At 41.0% G+C, this 23,199-nt stretch overlaps 1 protein-coding gene across 2 annotated transcripts in view; it reads left to right on the top strand.

The window, feature by feature from the left end:
• Positions 1-8,741, top strand: part of fras1 (Fraser extracellular matrix complex subunit 1) — a 473,019-nt gene extending 464,278 nt beyond the window's left edge. For both annotated transcript variants that reach the window (XM_080191292.1, XM_080191285.1), the window contains 3 exons: positions 1,963-2,168; positions 2,890-3,036; positions 6,990-8,741. In XM_080191292.1, the coding sequence (XP_080047418.1) occupies positions 1,963-2,168; positions 2,890-3,036; positions 6,990-7,568 (932 nt within the window). In that variant the 3' untranslated portion in view covers positions 7,569-8,741. The remainder of the gene's footprint in view (positions 1-1,962; positions 2,169-2,889; positions 3,037-6,989) is intronic.
• Positions 8,742-23,199: the final 14,458 nt, after the last annotated feature.

Below are 23,199 nucleotides of genomic sequence, written 5' to 3'. Positions count from 1 at the left end.
ACAGTCCTCACCCCTCACAATTCCACACATTTCCTATGCTCCACCCATGCCAATCTCGTACACCCCACCAACCACATGGCCTCCTATACCCTCCATGTCAACCTGTGTCCCCACCCACTCCCCGGGCCTTTATAGCACCATGATAACTTACTATGCCCAATGCTTTCCCACACAGCACCAACCTTTGCCCTTACACCTACCATGCCAATGCACTCAGTATCCAAAATGGGAAGACCAGAATCCAAACTGAGATAAAATAAAGTTAAGTGTCTATTGCAGACTTTAACATAAAGCCCCATTTATATTTCTTCAACTATTTTATTCCTTAAGACAATAATCATTTCATTCAATTGCATAGTTGCTTATCAAACTGAGCATTGACATTTATAGCCCCACTTCAATGGATCCTTTGGTAGAATCATAGAATCCTACAGTGCAGAAAGAGGCCATTATTTGGCCCATCGAGTCTGCACTGACCACAACACCACCCAGACCCTTTCCCCATAACCCTATGCATTTACCCTAGCTAGTCCCTCTGAGATTAAGGGGCAATTTAGCATGGCTAACCCACACATTTTTGGATACTTGGATTTGGTCACCAAACTGAAATAGCAGGCACCCTATTGTGATAATGAATAGTTGTGAAATCAGTAATGCAGTACTAATTCAGTAACGGTAGCCTGAAGGTTTATGTCAATAGAGTGAAATAGCAAGCAGTCTTTTTTTAAATACTCCAGATAGTTTTTTTTTCACAGATTTAAAGGGCAGGAACGTTTGATGCCATGGCAACTTAATTGCTCCCTTTGACATGTCGACAATTATTTTGGCAGTTCCAATGAGCTTCCCAAAGGTTACCCTTGTTATCCAAATTACTCCACAAAGTTTAGACTTTCACTACCAGGTCTAATCTGTACGTGCCAGGTTTCTTGCAAAATCATCCAAGTGGAGGCAGCTGCTGATTCCTATGAGCCTCCATAAAATATGCATGACCAAATCTGGAACCAGGCCCATTCCTGCTGTCGCAAAATTGGTCGGTACCATGTTAAGGGGCGGGACTTCCAGATTCTGGCCTCTTCTGACATTTTTGCCCCAGTGGAGATTCTGTCATTGGGAAAATCCAGACCCCTATTTTTCTACATCTCACTTCCACAATTTCTACATTTGGAGGTTGCTCAATGTCACGTTGTCTCCCTCCCTTAGGGCAGCTGGATTCTCTGAACTGTTGGCTAATCTATTGTCACTGATTAAATTCAAGGCATGGGATTCAGTTCTGGCCCACTAGCAAGACACTTTTGCTTCAAAAGAATAATTTGTATCCAGCATGTCTTTCTATCCAATGGTCCAGCTGATGGCAAACAAGCTTTCCATAACTTAAAGTAATCAGGAATTCAAGCCTTTTAGCTAGAGCTCAATTTTTCTCAAGATTCTAACTGAAGCAGACTTTGAGATAAATCTTTAACTAGAACAAAACAAATAAATCATTGCTGTTTTATTTTTAGAAGTCATTCAACTCACTGCAGTCTTTCATTATTTTTTCTTCATCTGATTCCCAACATAGCAGAATTTGAAGAGCAGCTCTGAACCATACTATTTAAAAGTTCTATTTAAGATTACACAGCAGTGCCCATAATTAAAGCTTTTTCCTTTACTCTGCCTTGGCACAGGGGTTAAAAAAAAAACACTGATTCTTGCTCAGCCCCTTTTTCAGATTGTCCTCTTTAACTTTGCATCTGACATATTAGTCACAATAGTACAGATAAAAGAATAATTAGAAAGAAAGTTTTCCAGAGAGAGCTATGCTTAATCAAATAATTTCTACTGCTGGATAAATATGAACACATGGTGATTTTGCTTGTGCTTTTAATAGCAAGACATGGTCAATTACCATAGGACATGTGTCAAAACCACATGATAAAACATTGTCCAGGAGATGGTGATTCACATACCTTTTTGTTTTAATAGGTCAGAGACTGTATGGACGTGTGCTCTGGAATCCTGAACAAAACCTCAACTCTGCCTACAGGTTACAATTAGAGAAGGTGTACCTCTGCACAGGGAAAGATGGTTATGTCCCTTTCTTTGATCCCACTGGAACTATTTATAATGAGGGCCCACAATATGGCTGCATCCAACCCAATAAACATTTGAAACACAGATTCCTTCTTTTGGTACGTTTTTTAAAAAATACTTATAAAAAGTTTATGGAGGAAACTTTCCAATTTTTAAATTGAGATATGTTAGTAGTCTTAAAGTTTGAGGTAAGCTGACAAAACCTATATAAAAATGATCAGCTGTCATCCATCCCCTAGTTTGTTGTTTTGCCATTTATATTACTGCAAGCAAAAGAAAGGCTGAAGGCTAATTCGATATGCTGTGATTATTGAGAATCTCGCCTGCCATTTCTTGCTGGGCCTTGCACCAGAACATGTGGTGAGACTCAAAGCCTCCAGTTACATTCCTGGTCACTGCCATCTTGGACTTCAAAACACCAAAAGTTTTGGCCATTCTGTGTGGCATGGTGATCATATGCTCCTTATAAACACTCTGTGGATTGGAAATGTTGCTTCCACAGATATATGAAAGAGGAATATCTTCCCAGTAAGTCCATACTCTACTTTTCAGCCTTCCACTCAGTCTGCCACATTTGTTTGTTTTTAATTAAGCTGTCCTGTTATAGACTGCTCCTGAAAATTACCTTTGATTTAATAATGATTAAGGAGCTCTATGAGCTTGGAAAACTACTATAACTTGTGCAATCCTGTTATAAGATTCTTCCTGGTAATGATGATTTGGTAATGATTACACAGGCTGATTACAGACTGTGTTGCTTGTTATAGATTTCCTTCTGAATTCTGGTTTTGTTGAATATTAATATTGGCTCTTTTAAAGGATCGGAACCAACCAGAAGTAACTGACCAGTACTTTCATGATGTTCCATTTGATGCTCAGTTTGCATCTGACGCACCCGAGTTTCACACAATGAGGGATGTGCCTGGAGTGGATGGTTTCACAATGAAGGTTGATGCTCTTTACAAGGTTTGTTTACTCAATCAATTTACATTATCAGGGAAATTGCAATGGCCGTTCTCCTGTTGTATATTCATAGGTGCATTGTCCTGCCCAATTCCTCAACTATGGGACAACGTGAAGTGGTTGTGTGACCTATTTGCATAATTGTAACTGTAAGAGTAAGATTCAAACCAAAGCAAACAATGACTTGGATTGGACAATTATCTCAGAAGTAATCACATTTTACATTTTATGTCAGGGTAGACATTTATGTTAATTATTTTAACAATATGTATCACTGATGTGCGCACATCAGGTGGGAATTTCCTGCTCCCACAGAGGTGAGCTTGAAGGCGGGACTGGGAGGAGATTCTAAAATATGCGTATTGAGTCAGTTGGCTGACATGTTCCTATTTCCTTGTGATCTTGCTGCAGGCAGATCACCATTGGCAATGGCTACTCATCTAGCAGTAGCAAATGGTCAGTTAGAATTATTAAGCGCCCAGTTCTGGACAAATTGAGGTTGCCTCCAGAAAAGGCCTCCCAGCTGAAGCCAAAGCCCAGCAGGTGCCTGGAGGCACCTGGCAACTGGCCACAGAATCAAATTGATACCACTTCAAGATATACATCAAGATGGAGGCACACTTAGATAGTGGTACACTGTTGCCTCACAGTGCCAGGGATCCAGGTTCAATTCTGTCCTTGGGTGACTATGTGGAGTTTGCATGTTCTCCTATGTCTGCACGGGTTTCCTCTTCCTCCCACAGTCCAAGACATGCTTTTTAGGTGGCTTGGCACTCTAAATCGCTCCTTAATGTCCCAGGATGTGTAGGTTAGCTAAATTAACCATGATAAATCCGCAGCATTGCAGGGATAGGACAGCGGGTCATGGGTCTGGGTAAGATGCTCTATTTGGGGAGATGGTGTAGGCTCGATGTGCTGAATGGCCTCCTTCTGCACTGCAAAGATTCTATGGTTTCCTTGTCCTGCAGTGTCAAACCCCCATCTCAACTGGTGGGCTTTTAATCTTTCCAAAGCTGCTGGCCTTCTGTCAAAACCTGAAATCTGAGAGCCTTGCCCATCATCCTTAATTGAAGAGTACTCAGAGGTGGTGTCTTAGTTGGAGAGCAGAATCGGGTCCTGGAAATGGTCTCACCTCATGGCTATTCTTGAAGGGATAAGGTTCCACCAATACAGAAGTTAAAAATATCTCAATGTTTTGCAACTTCTTGTTCTCTGTTTCTGTAGATATATTTGCGTTTCTAACAGACAACGACTATTCCCACCCCCCATTCCCACCGATCCATCATCCCTCCACAGGTTGCAATATACTGAGGAAGTTATGAGGCACAAATTCAGCCTTGTGCCAAGGTTGTGTTACATTACTGACACAAAAACTATTTTAACTCCAGTCTGATAAAGACCCACCTGGCCTGGAACTCTCCAATTAAATAATGCAAAGGATTGTGGCCTGAAGAGGGCATAGGAAGTTTCATTGTTTGAGCTTTTAAAGATTTCCTTGTGGGAGCCAGAGTGTTCCTGCAGGTTCCATAAGGAAACTTTGTATCTTCTCTGCCCCCAGAATTCCTTCCCCCTCACCTGACCAAGATCACTTCAGAACCGCTGCCGCTCTCCGCCCCCCCCCCCCCACCCCCCGCAACCCACATATAATAGACAATGCGTGACTATTGTGACCCTTCCTTCCTTGGCCACTGATCTCCACATCATTCAGATTATTTGTCCATTATATAGAAAACTCCACAATGGAGGATTTATAGTTAACATCTTGGTTGAAAGAAACTGCTTTATGTGCCTAGTTGTTGATACGTTTAAAACATTTTCAAAGCCACTGGATCATTGGTGCATTTACAATCAACCTGACTGTAATGTGAAATAATTATAAGGAAAGCATTAAGAATCTGATGTTCATATGTTTCTTCTCTGAGGTTAATTGCAATAATTTACAAAATCAATATTCTGCCAAATCTACTGAACCATTATCTTGAGAAATATAGTTTATATCATTGCACCTGAGAAACAAGATTGAATCTCCCTTGATCCAGTGCATTCCAGACTATCTTTGTAAGTAAACTATTAAATTACCTCCTAACCAAGGTTGTGCTCCCCTTGCCACAGCTCTGGTTCATTTACTCAATATAAACTAGAACCTTGGACTGGTGAAGTGGAGCCTGCTTACTGGATTAGAAAATGGACATTTACAAATGGTGCCCAAATTTAATCTGCCACATTTTAAAAATACACAAAGTGTCACCAAAACACATTGTCTGATAAACTAGGCTTGTACTCGTTAGAGTTTAGAAGAATGAGGGGAGATCTCATTGAGACGTATAAGATGATGAATGGGATGGATAGGATAGAGGTGGAGAGACTCTTCCCGCTCAAAAAAGACAGTAGGACTAGGGGGCACAGCCTCAAGATAAAGGGGAGGCGGTTTAGAACGGAGTTGAGGAGGAACTTCTTCACTCAAAGGGTGGTGAATCTCTGGAATTCTCTGCCCGTTGAAGTGGTGGAGGCTGCCTCGCTAAATATTTTTAAGAAGCGGGTTGATGGGTTCTTGATAAGAGAGGGGATTAAGGGTTATGGGGAGAGGGCAGGAAAGTGGAACTGAGCCACAACAGATCAGCCATGATCTTACTGAATGGCGGGGCAGGCTCGAAGGGCTAGATGGCCTACTCCTGCTCCTATTTCTTATGTTCTTATGTTCTTAAATAAATAATAGCAGACGTAGAAAAGTTTGAACACTGATATTCTTTTTCAAATCATACTTTCTGGGGAGGTGGGGGAGGAGAATTAATATACATATTTGTTCAAATATTCATGGTGAACAAGATATCACAGCCAACCTCAATAGTATGGACTTGATAAGGGGTCACTGGAGTTTGTTCAGTGAGCAACTGAACCATACAGGAAAGTTACATGATAACGGCGGCTATATTTCCTCACTATCCCCCCTTGGGAGGAAAAGGCAACCCATTCCTTATTCCTATCTATTAAGGAGCATAGTAGTCGGTTTGATTACAATGCCATTTACTATCAGCTCACTTCCAAAGTTCACACATCAATACCATGCACTTCTGTGAAAGCTGGTCAGTACTATAGAACCCTCTTCCAGCATAGAATGGAAAGAGTCACTGTATTAATTATTTGTAACACTTTTAACTACAAGCACAATATTTCAAAATGGGATGTGAGCATCGCTGTCAAGGCCAGCATTTAAATACTCATCCCTAATTAACCCTTGAGGTGATGAGTTACCTCCTTGAATTGCTGCAGTCTATCTGCTGTAGATACACGTATGGTGCTGTTTGGAAGGGAGTTCTAGATTTTGACACATCAGCATTGAAGGAACATCACTCAGGTTCCATTCAGCATGTTTGGGAAGAACTTGCAAGTGCTGGTATTTCCATGTATCTGCCGCTCTTGTCCTTTTACGTGGTAGAGGTCACAGATTTTGAAGATCATGTCTAAGGGACATTGGCAAGTTGTTGCAGTGCATCTTGCAAATGGTTTAGAGCTACCATTTGTGTGATGGTGGTGGAGGGCAAGGTAATGGATAAGTTGTTGATCAAGCAGACTGCTTTGACCTGGATGGTGTCAGTTTTTTTGAGTGTTAGAGCTGCATTCATCCAGGCAAGTTTAAATCTCATTCCTGACTTGTACCTTTATATAGATGGACATGCTTTGAAGAGTCATGAGCTGAGTTATTTGCTGTGGAAATCCCAGCCTCTGACCTGTTCTTATAGCAAAGTATTTATTTGGCTGGCCCAGTTATGTAACTCCCATTGTTGATCATGTGAAAATCAGTGATGGTCATGCAATTGATTGTCAGTGAGAAATGGTTAGATTCTCTCTTGGTAAAGATGGCCATTGCCAGGTTTTAATTGAGTCCTGCCTATACATTTTAAAATACCATTGGCAAAACTTCTTTCTATTACTATAGCTTTGTTATTTCTTATCAGGTGGAAGCTGGCCACCAGTGGTACTTGCAAGTCATCTACATTATTGGTCCAGAGTCACTTTCTGGACCACGGGTTCAACGTTCACTCAGCTCTCAACTCCCACGCCAAAAGCGGGACCTGGTGGATAAGTATGGCAAGCTAACACTTGATGACTCTTTGATTTATGACAATGAGAACGATCAGGTCAAGAATGGCACCAACATGAAGAACTTGAGGCTGGAGTCTGAAGCTATGGCATTGACCTCACACAAAGAGGCATCAATAGGCGGTGCTGTCGCTGCTGTAATGCTGCTACTCCTGTTCCTCACTGCCGCTTGCTTTTTAGCAAGAAAATGTAAACATAAGAAGAAATTGCCCAAGGAGATGCCAGAGGAATATCCACTAAACACAAAAGTTGAAATTTGCAACAAGGCATTGAATAGGTTGGAGAAGAATTTAAATAGCAAGCATTGCACAGAGAAAAATATCAATATTTTAAATAAAAATGATGATATCATTCGGGTAAAGGGTGTCAAGGTTAAGCAGGTAAACCTCAATATTAAGCTTCAGAATAACTTACAGGATGGTACAGAAGTTTGATGATTGACAAATTTTATTACAAAATATGTAATTTTTTTGTGGCAGGGTTTGTGGGGAAGAGAATGGTCTTTTTAAAAAAAACTAATAAAAGGGAAAATGGTTTGAGTGGTAGTGATTGTACTGTGTGATCCATTTTGCAATTGAGCTACCTCATTCTATGCAAGCATGTACCACATTAATACAGTACTTATTAAACCAGGTGCATATCTGTTCATAAGCTCTTTTGAAAATTAGATACCTTTGGTGAAGTATTTTCTGTCTGCTCATAATCTCTGTCAATATTTTTCTACTGGTAGCTCAATCATTGTGCATGTTTTTAAATATTCAAATTTTTCTTTTTTATAGTTGAGCTGAATGATTATTTGAATTGTATAAAAATACCTGCAAAAGATCAAACCACTAAACTTACACTTGAGTATTATTGCCTTGTTTCCACCCAAGCACTCATATGTGTTTCACGTAAAAGTTTGTTTATAACTGGATGAGATGTGTAAATATCCTTTTTTAAGTGCAATTCTGAGTTAGAGGCAAAGTTCATCCAGGTTAACCTGTACAACGGTCAGCTTGTGTGTTTGAGTGATTGTAGTCCTCATTGGCTTTATTTCAACTTGAAAAGTTTGTTTTTCAGTTATCATTTTTATACATGTGGGAAATAGAACATCAAACAAACTGAAATCAGAATGGTATTATTAAGTATTTGGACACTGTTAGCAATCCCAATGTAATCTCAGTTTAAATCTTTTATTTTAAACAAATTCCACTATTATTTACTGTATCATATATACTGTTGCTTTTATATCCTGTGTAGTGAAGTAGTACAAACACATTTCAGGGTCAATGTTAAACTGTTTAATAGAGCTGTGTGGCAAATCATATTTGAATTGTTATATTACTGTATCCATGAGGACCCCAACAGACACTGCTGGTGGGATCCAATAGCACACTATTGTCTTCAATTATTCTATTATGTATCAGTGAGAAACAAAACACTGTCAACATTTTTCAGTGTGGATCAGCCCTCTCAATGAGCACTTGTCCATGTTGTTAATTGAGTGATCCAATTGTGGTGCTGTAATTTTTTCATTACATCAGTATGTTGAGCTAATGACATAAGCAAACTGACTACTACGTTACCTATCATGAGGTTTTTAACTAATAAAGGATGTTCTATTTAATGTGAATGAAGCTGGTCTATATTGTTATAGTTGTTTTATATATTTTCACCACAGCATTTTTTAACTAAAGTTGATGTATCAATGCAGAATATGAAATGTTATTTTTACACTGAAGCTCATTGGTCTATCTTATGGGCTACATCAATACAGGTTTGTTCTTTCTTTAAATGGATATAATTTGATGCAGTAATAAAAACACGGGTGGATTTTAAATTTCACCATCAGGCAATAATATCAACATGTAGGATTGTCTGCCTCATAAATTTCCTTTCAATTAACTTAAAAGGAAGTGGAAATCATGGAGGATGTGTAACGGTTAGTGAATCCATAACTGAGTTTACATTTGATGGTGAAAGGTCACATCTGCTTAAAATGTGAAGCCTAATGTGCTGTTATCAAAACAAAACTGCAGTCTTTTTCACAAGTTGCATAAAAAGAGCTAAATGCCTTTAAGGAACATTGGTAGATTAAGTGAGTGGGCAAAACTGGCATTTGAATTTTACATCGGGAAGTGTGAGGTTATCCACTTTGGACAGAAACAAGATAGATCTGAGTATTTTTTTTCAGTGATTGGAAGCCAGGAACTGTTGAGGAGAGAGGAATTTTGGGGTCCAAGTACAAAAATCAATAAAATCTAGAGAACAGGCAAGGACTGAATTTAAATGTTAAGTTGGATAGCCCCCAAACACAGGCATAGGATTGCATTGAGAAATTAACCCAAATACAGGCAGAATGGTAACTTTTTGCTGCCCGCTTCTTCTTATGATTTCTAAGTGCAGCCACCTCCATCTGCCCTTATCATTGACTGCTCGCATTATGGTTACTTCCCAAGTACTACATGAATAAATCTTCAAATGCCATAATCCTGCTAATGGCACCACTAGTGTGAGCTACTGCTCAATTCTTCACATTGCTGGGAGGTGAGTGATGGCAATCTCTAATTGGCACATGCTTCACATCAGGCTCCTACACTTGGCACTGTTGCAAATTTTAAATTCTCATCTCCATACAGATTACACAATATTCACTGATACACTTCCCCCTTGCTTGTAAGAGAAGGTGGCACATGACTGGAGACTGCAGGAATTAACCAGAGACAAAAAGCACAACTGTGTTCAAGCCCACAAGAAGGAGCTCTAATGCAGAGTCATCCAGACTCAATGTTGGCTCCATTCTTTCTCCACAGATACTGTCAGACCTGCAGAGATTTTCCAGCATTTTCTGCTACTGCTGTGAAGGAGACAGTTCTGATTATTATGAGATGGGCCACTGCTGCAACTGTGGTCATCAGTGGGGCTGAAGCCTTTAAAAATGGGGCAATTTACATTCTTAATCCTCCCTCTGTCATTCTACTTCTCCCTCGTCCCACAATCTCCTCTGACGTACGCACTTATAATTTGCCTCCACTTCTCCCATCACAATCCTATCTTTGTCCCTTTTTCTTACCCAAGAGCTGCAACCTGGTCAGACAATCGATAAGAACAAGATGACAATGAAAATGAAGGCACAACATTCAATTTTACAGTTACAGCTACCAGCACAGTTACAGACAGTGTGTGTAACTAAAGGGAAGCATAAAGGTAGGCTCTTGCACTTGGCAAGACCCTGGATACAAGTCCACTGTAGTCAGGGCAGAGGGACAGTGTAACTCAGCTACTACCTCACCACCTCACCAGCTCACTAACTCTGCTACAGAGAACTAAGATCGTCACTTCAATGGGCCAGGTTACAGAAGAAGGCTGATGGGTGTCTACACTCAAATACATCAGGCACTGCAAACCCTACCAGAAAGCTTCTCCTCAATGTCAAGGAACGTGGGGGATTCCAGCACTAACTTGACATAGGGATTTGCATGGAGCTTGGAGCCCTTTCAACATGAAATGGTGGCCATCTCTATCAACACACACAGAGTCAAATGTGATGCAGCATCTGCTGTCTCAGTTTCCATTGCTGCACATGCATCATCCATCCAATATCTGAATGCTATGGCAGGAGCTCAGACTAATATCATGCAATCTCAGCTTCTTGCCATCATGGTCCTGGATGCCAGTGTACAAAGCAGCTTTGTTCTGAAACAGATCACCTTTCGAAAGACCATCTGTGAAAATGGCCAACTGTCTAATTGGACAGTAATACAAATGAGCCAGTTCCTGGCTTCCCCCTGCAGAGGAAAAATCATTGTTATAACAGTTTTGGGAAACCAGCACAATGGCTGGCAGCTTTAAGTATCGAGCTCAGTCGCATCTTGGGGCAAATGTCATGTGCCAATTGCTGAGATCACTTCACTCAGTGCAGTCTGGGAATTAAATACAGCTCGTCCTGGTCTGTGTGACATACTGCAGAACTTCCACCCAATAAGCCATTGCGTCAAAGATTAACATGTTAGAATATTTTCAGTATCATGTTGGTTCTGGCTGTAGTTCTGAATGAATTTCTGGTGAATCTGCCTCCTCTGATGTGCTGTTGAAATGACTTAAAATATCAAGGAGTGGAATTTTAAATCCACTGATCCGGCACACCCAGTAGGCAGTCATAATCAGAGTGTGGTATTGATGGATCAGCAACATTAGAGCCATGGCTATCTGAGAACATAGAAATGATGAATTTATTCAATTGTCTCTGTTCATGCTAATGCAATTAGTGGAAGTAAATATTGATCATTAAATCCTAAAAAAAGCTTAGTTATGGTCCATGTTAAATGCTGTTAATGCTAAGACAATGTAATATGTTTTCTAACAATGAACAGAGTTATATAGGGACAGTGGACTGTGTCAGACATTTGAGACCAGGAGTTACAAAGTTTCCTTCAGGCACCTATTTGACAGAGCAGTAAAGAGTCACAAAATGGAATTTATGGCCCAATGTTTTCCAAAAAGCCAAGTATGACAGGAATTAGAAGACTTTAGTGCCACTTTCCTGGCCTCAAACTGTTCTGAAACTTCCAATCTATGAAAGAGGCCCCACAGTCCTCAGCACCATCCAGCTCCAGCAGATTCAAGGAGGCCATATCCCCTTTTTAATTGTAAAGCAGCTACATTTAAAGGGCTCATTGAAATTGATAGGCCAGAGTGAAGCTAAGTGTCCAAGCTATGTGGATAGGATTTGAGTAGTTTGCAGGATTGGGGGTGGGAAGTGGGGCGGGAGCGGTGGTTAAATCAGAGAACAGAGGTTGGGTAAGGCCCACGGCTCGGAGGTCGGTGGGAGAGGATGGGTCCATGGGTTGGATGGTATCAGGTCCAATCGCCTGGGGAACCCATGAGGAATCAGGTTGGTAGGGAAAACCACTGTGGGGCAGTAGTCACAGTTGTGGGGTAGTACCTTGGGGGTATGGGGTTGTCCTATGGGAGGATTAGTCTGGATGTTTACAATAGTTAAAGAATTAACTTAATAGTTAAAGAATTAACCCAGGTGTTAGAAAAGATTTTAACTCTTCTAAATTTTTTGAAGTAACTACTGGTAACAGACGACAGAATCATATGAAGTTAGCAAATTAAATCACATTTTTGGATGGTTCGTAGCACAGTGCAATGGCCCAGAGGAGGTTAGCGTTTCTGGACATTGCCCCAAGCAGCTTTGACGATTAGAAGTTTCAGCGGCCTGTCTATCCTGCAGTCTAAATAAAAAAAAATTTGCAAAGACCTCATTGAAAAGTTTCCATGACATAATATTAAATGATTTATATAAAAGCAAGTCCCTAACTGAAATTATGTTTCTCAATTTGTCCAGCGTGGTTTCATTCGGTGTAGAAATTGAAAGTGGCAAAAATATGTACACATCGCTTTTGAAACAGTGGATTTGATGAAACAGGAAATGTTGCCCAACTGTGGAATTTTAAACAAACTACCAAAATATACAGAGAATATGTTGATAATTATTGTGCCTCCAGATAGTAGAATGTAGGTTGGCACTGACAATCCTCCAAATTATCAAACCATTGTCTTTTCTCATGTACCTGACGATGGAAATTATAATATAACAGACTAATGTTGATTCAATGCCAGTCCCCTCTGCTCTCCATTTGTGATCATTCAAAAAGTACAAGAAATTTGATGTATATTGTTTAACCAAAATCATTGCCACATGCTGTCTTATTGCAAGGACTATCATAGCTGTTTCCCATAAAGTGGGCCTTGTTTTTCGTGACCTAGGATATATCCTTTTTATGTTCTGCCCTGACTTGAGGGTAACATCCATCCTATTTGGGTTTGAAAGGAGGTTTTGCAGCACATTGAGAGATTGAGTGTCTCTATCATTGAACCAAATGCTCTGGATTCAATCCCACTCCAGGACTTGATAGCTACAGAAGATGTATTCATAATATGGTCAAACAGATTGAATAGCAACCTGTAAATCCTTCCAACATATGACAATGGCAGGTACTGAGAGCAGGATAGATTTCTGGTCATCCATGCCTGATGCAGAATGATGCCCCTCAAGCTGTGGCTTTAGGCTAGTGACCTGTTCCAGGAAAAACTAGCTATAGAAAATAGACACAAGCATGTCAGTCATGTATCTCAGTCTTCTAAATTATTTGGGGTTATCTGCTGTTTGGATTTAACATGAACTCAGATTATATTCCCATGTTTACTTGGATTGGCTAACATCAAACAAAGATCAGAGGATTTTTTTTAAACAACCACCAAAGTATTTATCTACAAATGAAGAGAAATATTGGCAAATATGAGTTAACTTACTCAAAATTAATAATACCCATATATGCTATGGGGTCAGTTAGCTCATTTGGCTAGAGACTGTTGCAAAAAGATGCCGAGGGCTGGGTTCAATCCCTGGACTGGTTATGGTTTTTATGTTGTTGTTGACAGAGGCCTGGTTTCTTAATGTGCGTTGTGGATAGGTGTCCATCAAGTTGTATATAACTTATGGTCTCTTTCTAATGGAGAGAGATGCCCATAATTACCTTATTTTTATGCAAAATATCATTCTGAATTACTGCTCATAATCTCTAAAGGTATACTGAACATAGTTGTTTTATAAAGTCTGACATTCCATCAAACATGTCACTAAAAGATGCAACAACACTTTAACTGCAACAAACTTTCTTTATAACGCGTTTCATTTCTGAAGCTGGATTTTAGGTGTATTTAGCAATAGTATATTGAAATATTTCAACAGTTCCATTAACCGACAAGACATGAATCAGAATACGTTATGCAACTGTAGAACTCAATAGATTTTCCTTAGCTCAATCAGCAATGGACTCATTTTTGTGTATTAAGACGCAAATCCCATTTACAAGTTTCCAGTTAAACAAGTGTGCCAGTTAAGAAATTGATAATGCCCTTTTTTTTTCCATTCAGATCATGGAAACACTTGACATAATTATTCATTTAAATCAATGAAATAATTTTAGCTAGATTCAAAAGATAATGCAAAATTCCAGCTATATGATACACGTCATAGATTTATACTATGGTAGTTATATGGTATATAATACAACATCATGGGATCAGCCATCTATAAGAATGGATTGGGTCCAGGCTCTGCAGTTCTGCCACATCCAATTGTATTGGACAGTTAAGCCACCAACTGCAATGATGGGGAAACCAAGCACATCAGTGTAAAAGGTAAGGGAGACACATATGCAATAATCTAAGTCAATGATCCATTTCAGTCTCCACCACAAGAGTTGCCAGTCTTTAGCCAATTTGATTCATTCCATATGATACAAGAATGGCCGAATGTGCTGATTACAACAAAGGTAATGGCCCTGAATAAAACCTATCTATAGTGCTGAAGACTTGTACTGCAGAATATGCCATGCTCCCAATGCTGTCATTTAGCTATAAATGTGCAAAAATGCCCAGGAATATTTGTATATTCTGACAATAAAAAGCAGGCCAAATCCAATCTATTCATTTCCAGTCCTAGCAGCCTACTCTCAATTGTCAGCAGTGTGATGAAATGAGTTGTTGACAATGCTATCAAGTGGTAATTACTTACTCATAACCAACTCACCCAGGCTCAATTTGGGATTTGCAAACAAGTTGGTTCCAGGCCTCATTAAAGCCTTGGCCCAAACATGGAAGCAAAAACTGAATCCCAGGAGTGAGGTGAGAGTGATTGGTCTTGACATTGAGGCTGGATTTGACCTAAAACTGATAGACATTTGGTTGGAAGGTGTTGGTGAATGCAGCCTCACCCAGCACAAGACATGTTGTCCTTCACTGAGACACTTTAACAAATCCATACTGCTTGCCTTAAGGCAAATTGTGTATTTGATTGAATTTGCATTTAACTTATTTGATTGGGTTTTTGATGAGGTAATTGGGAGAGTCAATAAGGACAAGTAGTTAATGTGGTGTATGTGGATTTCTAAATACCATTTCATAAAAATGCCAGCAAAATTGAAGCCCAAAGACAGAAGGGACATTGGTAGCATAGATACAAAGTTGGCTGAATGACAGTTAAGACAGAATGGTTGTTTTTTGATCAAAGGAAGGCACATAGTTGGTATTGGGCCACTACTTTTTTGATACATATTAGTTGACTAGACTTGGGTGTTTGCCTTTAACAAATCCATACTGCTTGCCTTAAGTGTCTCAGTGAAGGACAACATGTCTTGTGCTGGGTGAGGCTGCATTCACCAACACCTCCCAACCAAATGTCCATCAGTTTTAGGTCAAATCCAGCCTCAATGTCAAGACCAGTCACTCTCACCTCACTCCTGGAATTCAGTTTTTGCTTCCACGTTTGGGCCAAGGCTTTAATGAGGCCTGGAACCAACTCGTTTGAAAATCCCAAATTGAGCCTGGGTGAGTTGGTTATGAGTAATTAATTACCACTTGATAGCATTGTCAACAACTCATTTCACCACTTAAGTGGTGCACAAAGCCGATCATCTTCTGATTCCATAGCTAGCTCTTCCTATAACAGGTCACTGGTCTATCGTCATAGGCTTATAATTTTAGGGGTGCCACTTTGCGTCAAGTATCACCTCTGCTTTTATTGCCTGTCATTGATGTGTTGGAAGAAGTTTGCCGGTTGCTATTCAACCTGTTTGACTACATTTTGAACACAATTTCCTTGGCCATCAAGTCCTGGAGTGGGACTCAAACCTGGAGTTTCTGGCTCAAAGACAAGGTGTAACCCTCAGCACCACAACACCGCCATAGACTTGGATGTATAGTGCATAATTTCAAAATTTATGGATGACTTGGGAATTGAGGTTCAAAGTACTAAATTCAAGAAGTCATAGACAGACTGTTGGAAACGGCAGATGAAACATCATGCGGGAAAGTGAAGTGACACATTTTAAGTTTAAATTTATTAATGTCACAAGGCTTACATTAACACTACAATGAATTCACTGTGAAAATCTTGTAGTTGCCACACTGTGGTGCCTAGTCAGGTACATTAAGAATTTAGCGTAGTCAATGCACTTAACCAGCACATCTTCCGGACCATGGGAGGGAACTGGAGCACCCAGAGGAAACCCATGTAGACGTGGTAAAGGTCTGGAACAGGAATGGAGAGACCTGGGGGTATATATGCATATTTATGCCTTATGCGAGCTCAATCCTATACATTTATGGGTGGGGATAGGGAGGGGCTCTATTCAAGTAATGAGATTCAAAAATTAATGTTTGTAATTATTTACATACTTTTAAATTGCTATCCACTCTGTTAAGGCCACTATTTTATGTATTAGTGGGTTCAGTTGACTACAATTGTGTGACATTGGTCTTTCTCATGGACTGATGTTAGAGCAAGGCCAGCAATAGGTTCCGTAGCATATTTGTTTCTCCAGTTTACTATAACAACTCCAATCTATAAAAACAGGAGTACATAACCTAACTTTACAAAGAAATAAAGGAGGAGCCAGACTAAAGATGATCCAATCCATTAAGGCTTGATATATGCAATATTGGATCTGATTTTGATGCTGGCTAACCTTTTTGACTTAGTTGCCTTTAACTAATTTCCCCATGTAGGGACACGTTTGAAGCATTGACAGACCGATGTGTGACCCTGTACAAGGTACTTTCAAATGTTTTATATTTTCATTTTTCAGTTTTATGCTTATGCTTTATTACTGAGTGAGGGCTCAAATAAAGAGGCCTTTTATCTTCACCATTTGTAATGATGTCGTTATGTCAGTGCCTCACCTTCACACTTGCAATTTTCCTTTTCTATCAGGATATAATACTTGTTAATGGCTGGCTGTCAGTTTTTACTGTCCATGTCCCATCAGTGGTACTTTTCATTCGTTAACAAATCCCCAGTGTGCCTGACATAATTGTGCACACAGCACACAATATTTAAAATTTAAATTCCTTATTAAAAGGAGAAAACTGTTAATATATCTACTGTAAACAGAATAGATGTGTTAGATTATGTGGCAAGGTCACAATATACTTTAAAGGGCTTAGATAATTTTATAAACTGCTTCCTGGATTTTAAAAATCTTATTCTTGTTTTCAAATACCATCAACCCTACAACACTCCAGTTTCTCTGTGCTCCTGCTGTTTGGAGGACCCGGAAATCCCAGATTTTAATCCACCCTAGCTGACCATGTCTTCAGCTATCCAAGCCCTAAACTCTGGAATTCCCTTCCTAAAACTCCTGCCTTTCTACCTTTTCCTCCTCTTTTAAGAGTCTCATTCTAATTTGTGACCACACAATTTAGCACTGTAGCTGGTGATTTTGGTGCTATCTTTGCTGGTTGAGGTGAAAAAGATGGGGAGGCAGGCACTCCAAACCTGTCACTGTCCTCTCTCTAAACAGAAGAAGTAGGAGAAGCTTGTAAGTGGCTTTCCCGTGGTGCAGGATGCCATTGAATCCATATATGTGCCTTTGTGGACAATGTACCTCATTGAGATGTACCACTCATTAAAGTGTTCCTGTGCATCCACAAGGAGCGGCAGCAGTCATGATGCAGTCAACATATTCCAATCCACCTTTCGGTCATCATATCAAACCTGAGGGGGGCTGCACAGCAACAAGGCCTACTCCACTCTGTCTGTCTAATGAATTCCCTCCACAACCACATGTGGCTAGTACTCTTACATGAGTGGCATACTGCTGTGTCGAATATCACTGAGCAATTGATTTGTATGCCGAAGCAACAGCTCCATTTGCTTTGGAGGAATCCTCCAATATCCAATAGAGTGGGAGGCCTGAATCCTGGCAACCTGCTGCATCCAACATGATCTGGCCATCATAAGGATGGAGGAGGAAGGGAGGAGGCAGCCAGAACATTCACATTACAGATGGATGATCTGTGAATGTATCATTTGACTTTAATTCCCATGAATGAACTCCAAAGTCTCCACTGTTCAACATCTACACCTTACCATCTCTCTGTTACAGGCTTGGTCACAATCCTGAAATAAATTCACCACAAAGCAACCATTCCACACAAACCTTGTCCAACAGCACATTTAACACTCCACACAATACTCAACTCTTCAGTCGTATACATTTCTGAAATGCTCACTTTGTAGGTATTGTTGTCTGTCCTACCGCCACCACTACTCCACCAACTGCTGGAAGGCTACTGAGTTTCAGTGGAGGAGATGGCAAATGGCCTTGGAGGCTGACTAAACCGCTTTGGGATTTGCGAGCTCAGATTTAAACTACAATATGTTGGCCAGGGCAGTAACAATCTGAGCTGGCTGGTCTCAGGCAACAGCAAGGGTGCTGGTGGAGGAGCAGTGTTGGAAGTGTAATTGTTGTTATCTTGACAAAGGACATGCTCCATGGAACCATTGCCAGCTTTTCACAGCGGACAGATTTCTGAGAGATCCGGCAAGGCTCGTTGAGTATTAGTATCCACAGCAACGATGGCAGCAATCTAAACCTATTATGGTACCAAGCAAAGATTTCGTACCTTTAGCAGGAGGTTCCTCTACTGCACTCAAATGTTGAATGGTTTCTGCTTGTGCTCCAATCAAAGCTGAGACAGTGGTCACCAGATGCTGTATTATGGCTGGGCCCACAACTAATGGAGTTGGCCACCATTTCCACACTGCTCCTTCACCATCACCCTTGTTGTTGTCTGTCACCAACCAGCACAAACTGTTGCAGCTAAGGCCAAAATAGTGTTCTGTTTGAAGAGCTGTACCAAGTTAGAGTGCAATGTTTATTGACAGCGACAACAGGTTCCAACCATGACTGTGTGCCCATCAATGTTTGTCTGTATGTCAACAAGGCATTCCTCGGAGTCCTCTGCAAAAAAGCTTATGTGCAAGTCCACCCTTCCAGGAACGGGTCCCACACTATACTTGCCCCTTCCCTATCTTTAGCCCACTCATGTCTGATGACTCATCAAGTTAGATTCCACCTCCGTATTACCTTTTATACACAATGCCATCTTCTGAGTTATTGGTTGTCAATGGCAACTCAAATGATCTTTCTTCCTCCTCAATCTGCTCTGCCAATGGACCTTCATTATTAGGCATCACCATTGGCAGCTCTTGGCTATCTGAAAGCATAAATGCACAAGCAGATGTTTGAGGTAAAGAAAGTGTTGTGTTCAATTGTTCTACGTATGATTATACGAGTCTGTTTACTATTAATGTTCAGTGTGCTTGAGTGGTTAAGCCTGGGTGTGGACTCAGAAAAATAAATAAACTGTGGAAAGAGCTGGAATCCAGAGCTGTAACAAGTAGTAGATATCTTAAAGCCCTGTGAATAAAACACAAACTGGTCTTGTTTTTGCATAGATCCAAATATAAAATATGCAACATGAAAAGGTAGTTGGAGAAATGAGATATATATAATTACACCTCCTGCCACATATACATCATCATAGATTGCAGGATGAGGGTAAAGTGGGATTTGAGAAGGCGAATTAGGCAGGAACATACTATCACCTCTGATAGCTTCAGTGATGCCACTTGCCCTGGCCTCAATAACGGCCACTCCAATTATCCCCAGCACTGCCTCTTTCAGGGATGGGCAAATGTAGCTATGTCAGCACCCCATTGGTTAACTTCTATTGCAGTTATTTATTATGGATGACCCTGTCACGTAACAGAAGCAGGTCAGTGAGTGTGGTGCAACATGTTTGGGTGATAGTCAATTGTGGCAGACAATCTAGCAGTGTGCAAGCTGTGAAATGTGGTTGTGAGTGTTGCAGCAGTGTGAATGTGTGAGGATAAAGTGAAGCAAGCAAATACTAGCTATGAGTCATAGTTGTTATCAGTCATTGATAAGCATGTGAGGTTAATGTACAAGACAGATGATACAGTTGAAAGGATTTGGCAAGTAAGGGTGCATTTGCTGACTTTGACCATTCATGGAAGGTCACTAAGCTACATTCAGACCTGCACATCAGACTGGTGGTACAGACTGTTGGGACTGCCTGCTTCCATTGTCATCAGAACACTCATCCAAGGGGCTTTAAACACTTGAGAGAAGAGAACCTCTTTCTTCTGGTTGATATCTTGCACCAACAACTCCAGCATGGTATTTAAATATCTGGGAGCACACTCTTGTTATTTGCATCATTTTGGTACCTTCCTGAAGGACTTCAAATGCTGCATAAGCCGTTTCAGTCCCTGCTACTTCCAAAATGCATATCGCCCTTAAAAGGTAGAGGCTGCTTGTAAGTAATGCAGGCTAACTTTAAATCAGGCTAACCAGCACATTCAGTGCTGTGCTGTGTTACACAATCACAGAAATCAGCTGGTAGCACAATGTTTACACACTGCCCACATCATTTGGAACCCTGCACCCAATTTAGCTCCTTGCCTCTGAACAATCTTTTGGTCACCCATTCTAATATGTCCTTATCTGGCTCAATCTCAGATTTTCTCAGATAATGCTGTGGGAGAGCACCATGGGACCTCTTACTGTTTTAAGATGCTATATAAATAAAAGTACTTGTTATTCAGTACTTTTATGCATGCCCGAACTGTATTATAACCTCTATATGAAAAGACCTATATAATATGTAATGCCTTCACTGTATGGATAGAATCTGTGTTGCAGTATGTACTTTGCACCTATGTTCTGAGGAAGCAGGGGTCATTTTGCAACTGTTTTGTCAGTGGTGCATCTCTCCAGCCAGGTTATTTTGGAAAGTGATGCACATGTGTGCCTGAACTTGCAATATTGGGTGAAATTTTAACCCCTGGGAGAGAGTGTGTTGAAAGTGCATGTGTAGCTAAATAATTGATTTCTTGAAACCATGAAAATAACCCAGTGCCAGCAGGCCCATGCCCAGGTTTAACAGAAATGCATTTTGGTACATGCAAGTGAGTCACTTGCTCTAGTCAATACTCTAATTAGTGTTGGCAAATGGGCATGAATTGCAGTATTTAATGTCCTCATGAGAAGTTAATTAGATCTTTCTGAATTGACTTTCACTGACCTTTAAATGTAACACCACAGCACAGTTTTCCTGTGGCTCAGGAAACTGACCAGTGAAACAATGGCATGATTGAGCTGCGGTTAATGTGAGCATTTAAAGCTGTGATTGCTTGATCTGAATTAAAGTTTAGTTCCCTCTGGCAAACCTGTGGCAGAGAGTTCATGATTAGATACAGCTTTTTCAAAGCTTTGGATTCTTTCAAATGGTGAAGACCATTACCATCCATAGAAACAATGACATGCAATGGTGGGATCAGCTGGTGGGCAGGAGGGAGGTACATAGAACAGGAGCCGACGGCACCATTTACATCACAGGTTTTACAGCCAGAAGCTCAGCCTCCTTGTCCTCTCTAAAGGATAGTGCATTCTTAGGCTTAGGTTGTTTGATCAGGTGGTCACAGTGGTTGGGGTTTCTATGATTCTATGAACATCTCCTTCTAGAAGATCTTCTTGGTGACAAGTAATTTTATATCCAAGTTTCAGTAGAGGCAATTCCATTGACCCTGATATTAGAATTGTACAGTGCGCCGGTTAGGCCCAGCTGGAGTGCTGTGTGCAGTTCTGGTCCCCTCACTAATGGGAGGATGTGATAGTGCTAGAGTGGAAATAGAGGAGGTTCACCAGCATGTTTTGCCTGGGATGGAGCCTGTGAGCTATAAGGAGAGAATAGATAGGCTCAGATTGTTTTCTTTAGAGCAGAGAAGGCTGAGGGGAGACATGGCTGAGAGGTGGGAACAGAGTAAGTGAGGAGCAGCTGTTTCCCTTGGTTGTGGGGATCAATCAGGAGATAGTTTTAGAGTAAGGGGCAGGAGATTCAGAGGGGATTTGAGAAAAAAACTTTTTCATTCAATCTCTAAAAAATATTTGGATGAGAACCTGAAATATCATATTCAAGGATATGGAATAAGTACAGGAAAATGGGATTAGTGCACATTTAATGGTAGATATTGTCATTAAAGACTCATGAGCCAAAGAGCCTGTTCTGCATGGTATGAATCTATGGATCCTATTTTACCATTTTGATTCAAAGTGCTGGACAGACTCGAAACTGGGAGTATTTCAGATCCAACTTCTAGACCCCCATACACATTCTGCTTGCAAAAATATCAGCAAATCCAAATCGCCTTGCACAGGCCTGTGGGTGAGGCTTAACACACCCAAAATCCTACAGTTCTGACCAGCACCTCCAACTGCACAAGCACAGAAAGAAAATGATGAATGCCACTCCCCTGCCATATCCCTCCTAGGCCAGAAAATGCCTCCCCCTAGTCTCCACAGACATTGCTCCACCCCCACAACATTACTGACCCCCTTCTTCCCCCACCCCCAGGCTGATCTCAGGCAAAGTGGCAACAGACACCTTTTCCCCCAGTTGATCGCAGGCACCCCCCACACCGTCCCCCCCCCCCAACTCTCTGTGATCTCAGGCAGAGAGAGCCACCCTCTCCCCTCCACACTACCGACATCAGGCGGAGTGATCCCCCCTCACCCCAGACCCTCCCGCACAAGGAGGAAGGTTCACAGGAACAACCCTTTGACCCTCTAAGCCTGTAGCGACCAGTTGCCTATTTGATTTGTAGACTCCTACCCTTCCAGGGGCCATATGCCTCTGTTCCTATCCCATTCATGCAGCTGTAAAGGGTCACTATCATATGATTAAGAACATAAGAAATAGGAGCAGTAGGCGGCTATCTAGCCCTTCGAGCCTGCCCCGCCATTCAATAAGATCATGGCTGATCTGTCGTGGCTCAGTTCCACTTTCCCGCCCTCTCCCCATAACCTTTAATCCCCTCTCTTATCAAAAACCCATCAACCCACGTCTTAAAAATATTTAGCGAGGTAGCCTCCACCACTTCAACGGGCAGAGAATTCCAGAGATTCACCACCCTTTGAGTGAAGAAGTTCTTCCTCAATTCTGTTCTAAACCACCCCCCCCCCTTTATCTTGAGGCTGTGCCCCCTAGTCCTACTGTCCTTTCTGAGCGGGAAGAGTCTCTCCACCTCTATCCTATCCATCCCATTCATCATCTTATACGTCTCAATGAGATCGCCCCTCATTCTTCTAAACTCTAACGAGTACAAGCCTAGTTTATTCAGCCTCTCCTCATAGCTCAACCCCC

Source organism: Carcharhinus amblyrhynchos, chromosome 1 (assembly GCF_965287045.1).
Source record: "Carcharhinus amblyrhynchos chromosome 1, sCarAmb.v2.hapA, whole genome shotgun sequence".
Lineage (NCBI taxonomy): Eukaryota > Metazoa > Chordata > Chondrichthyes > Carcharhiniformes > Carcharhinidae > Carcharhinus > Carcharhinus amblyrhynchos.
The sequence above is the reverse complement of the archived record's forward strand: the minus strand, read 5'-3'. Positions and strand labels throughout refer to the sequence as shown.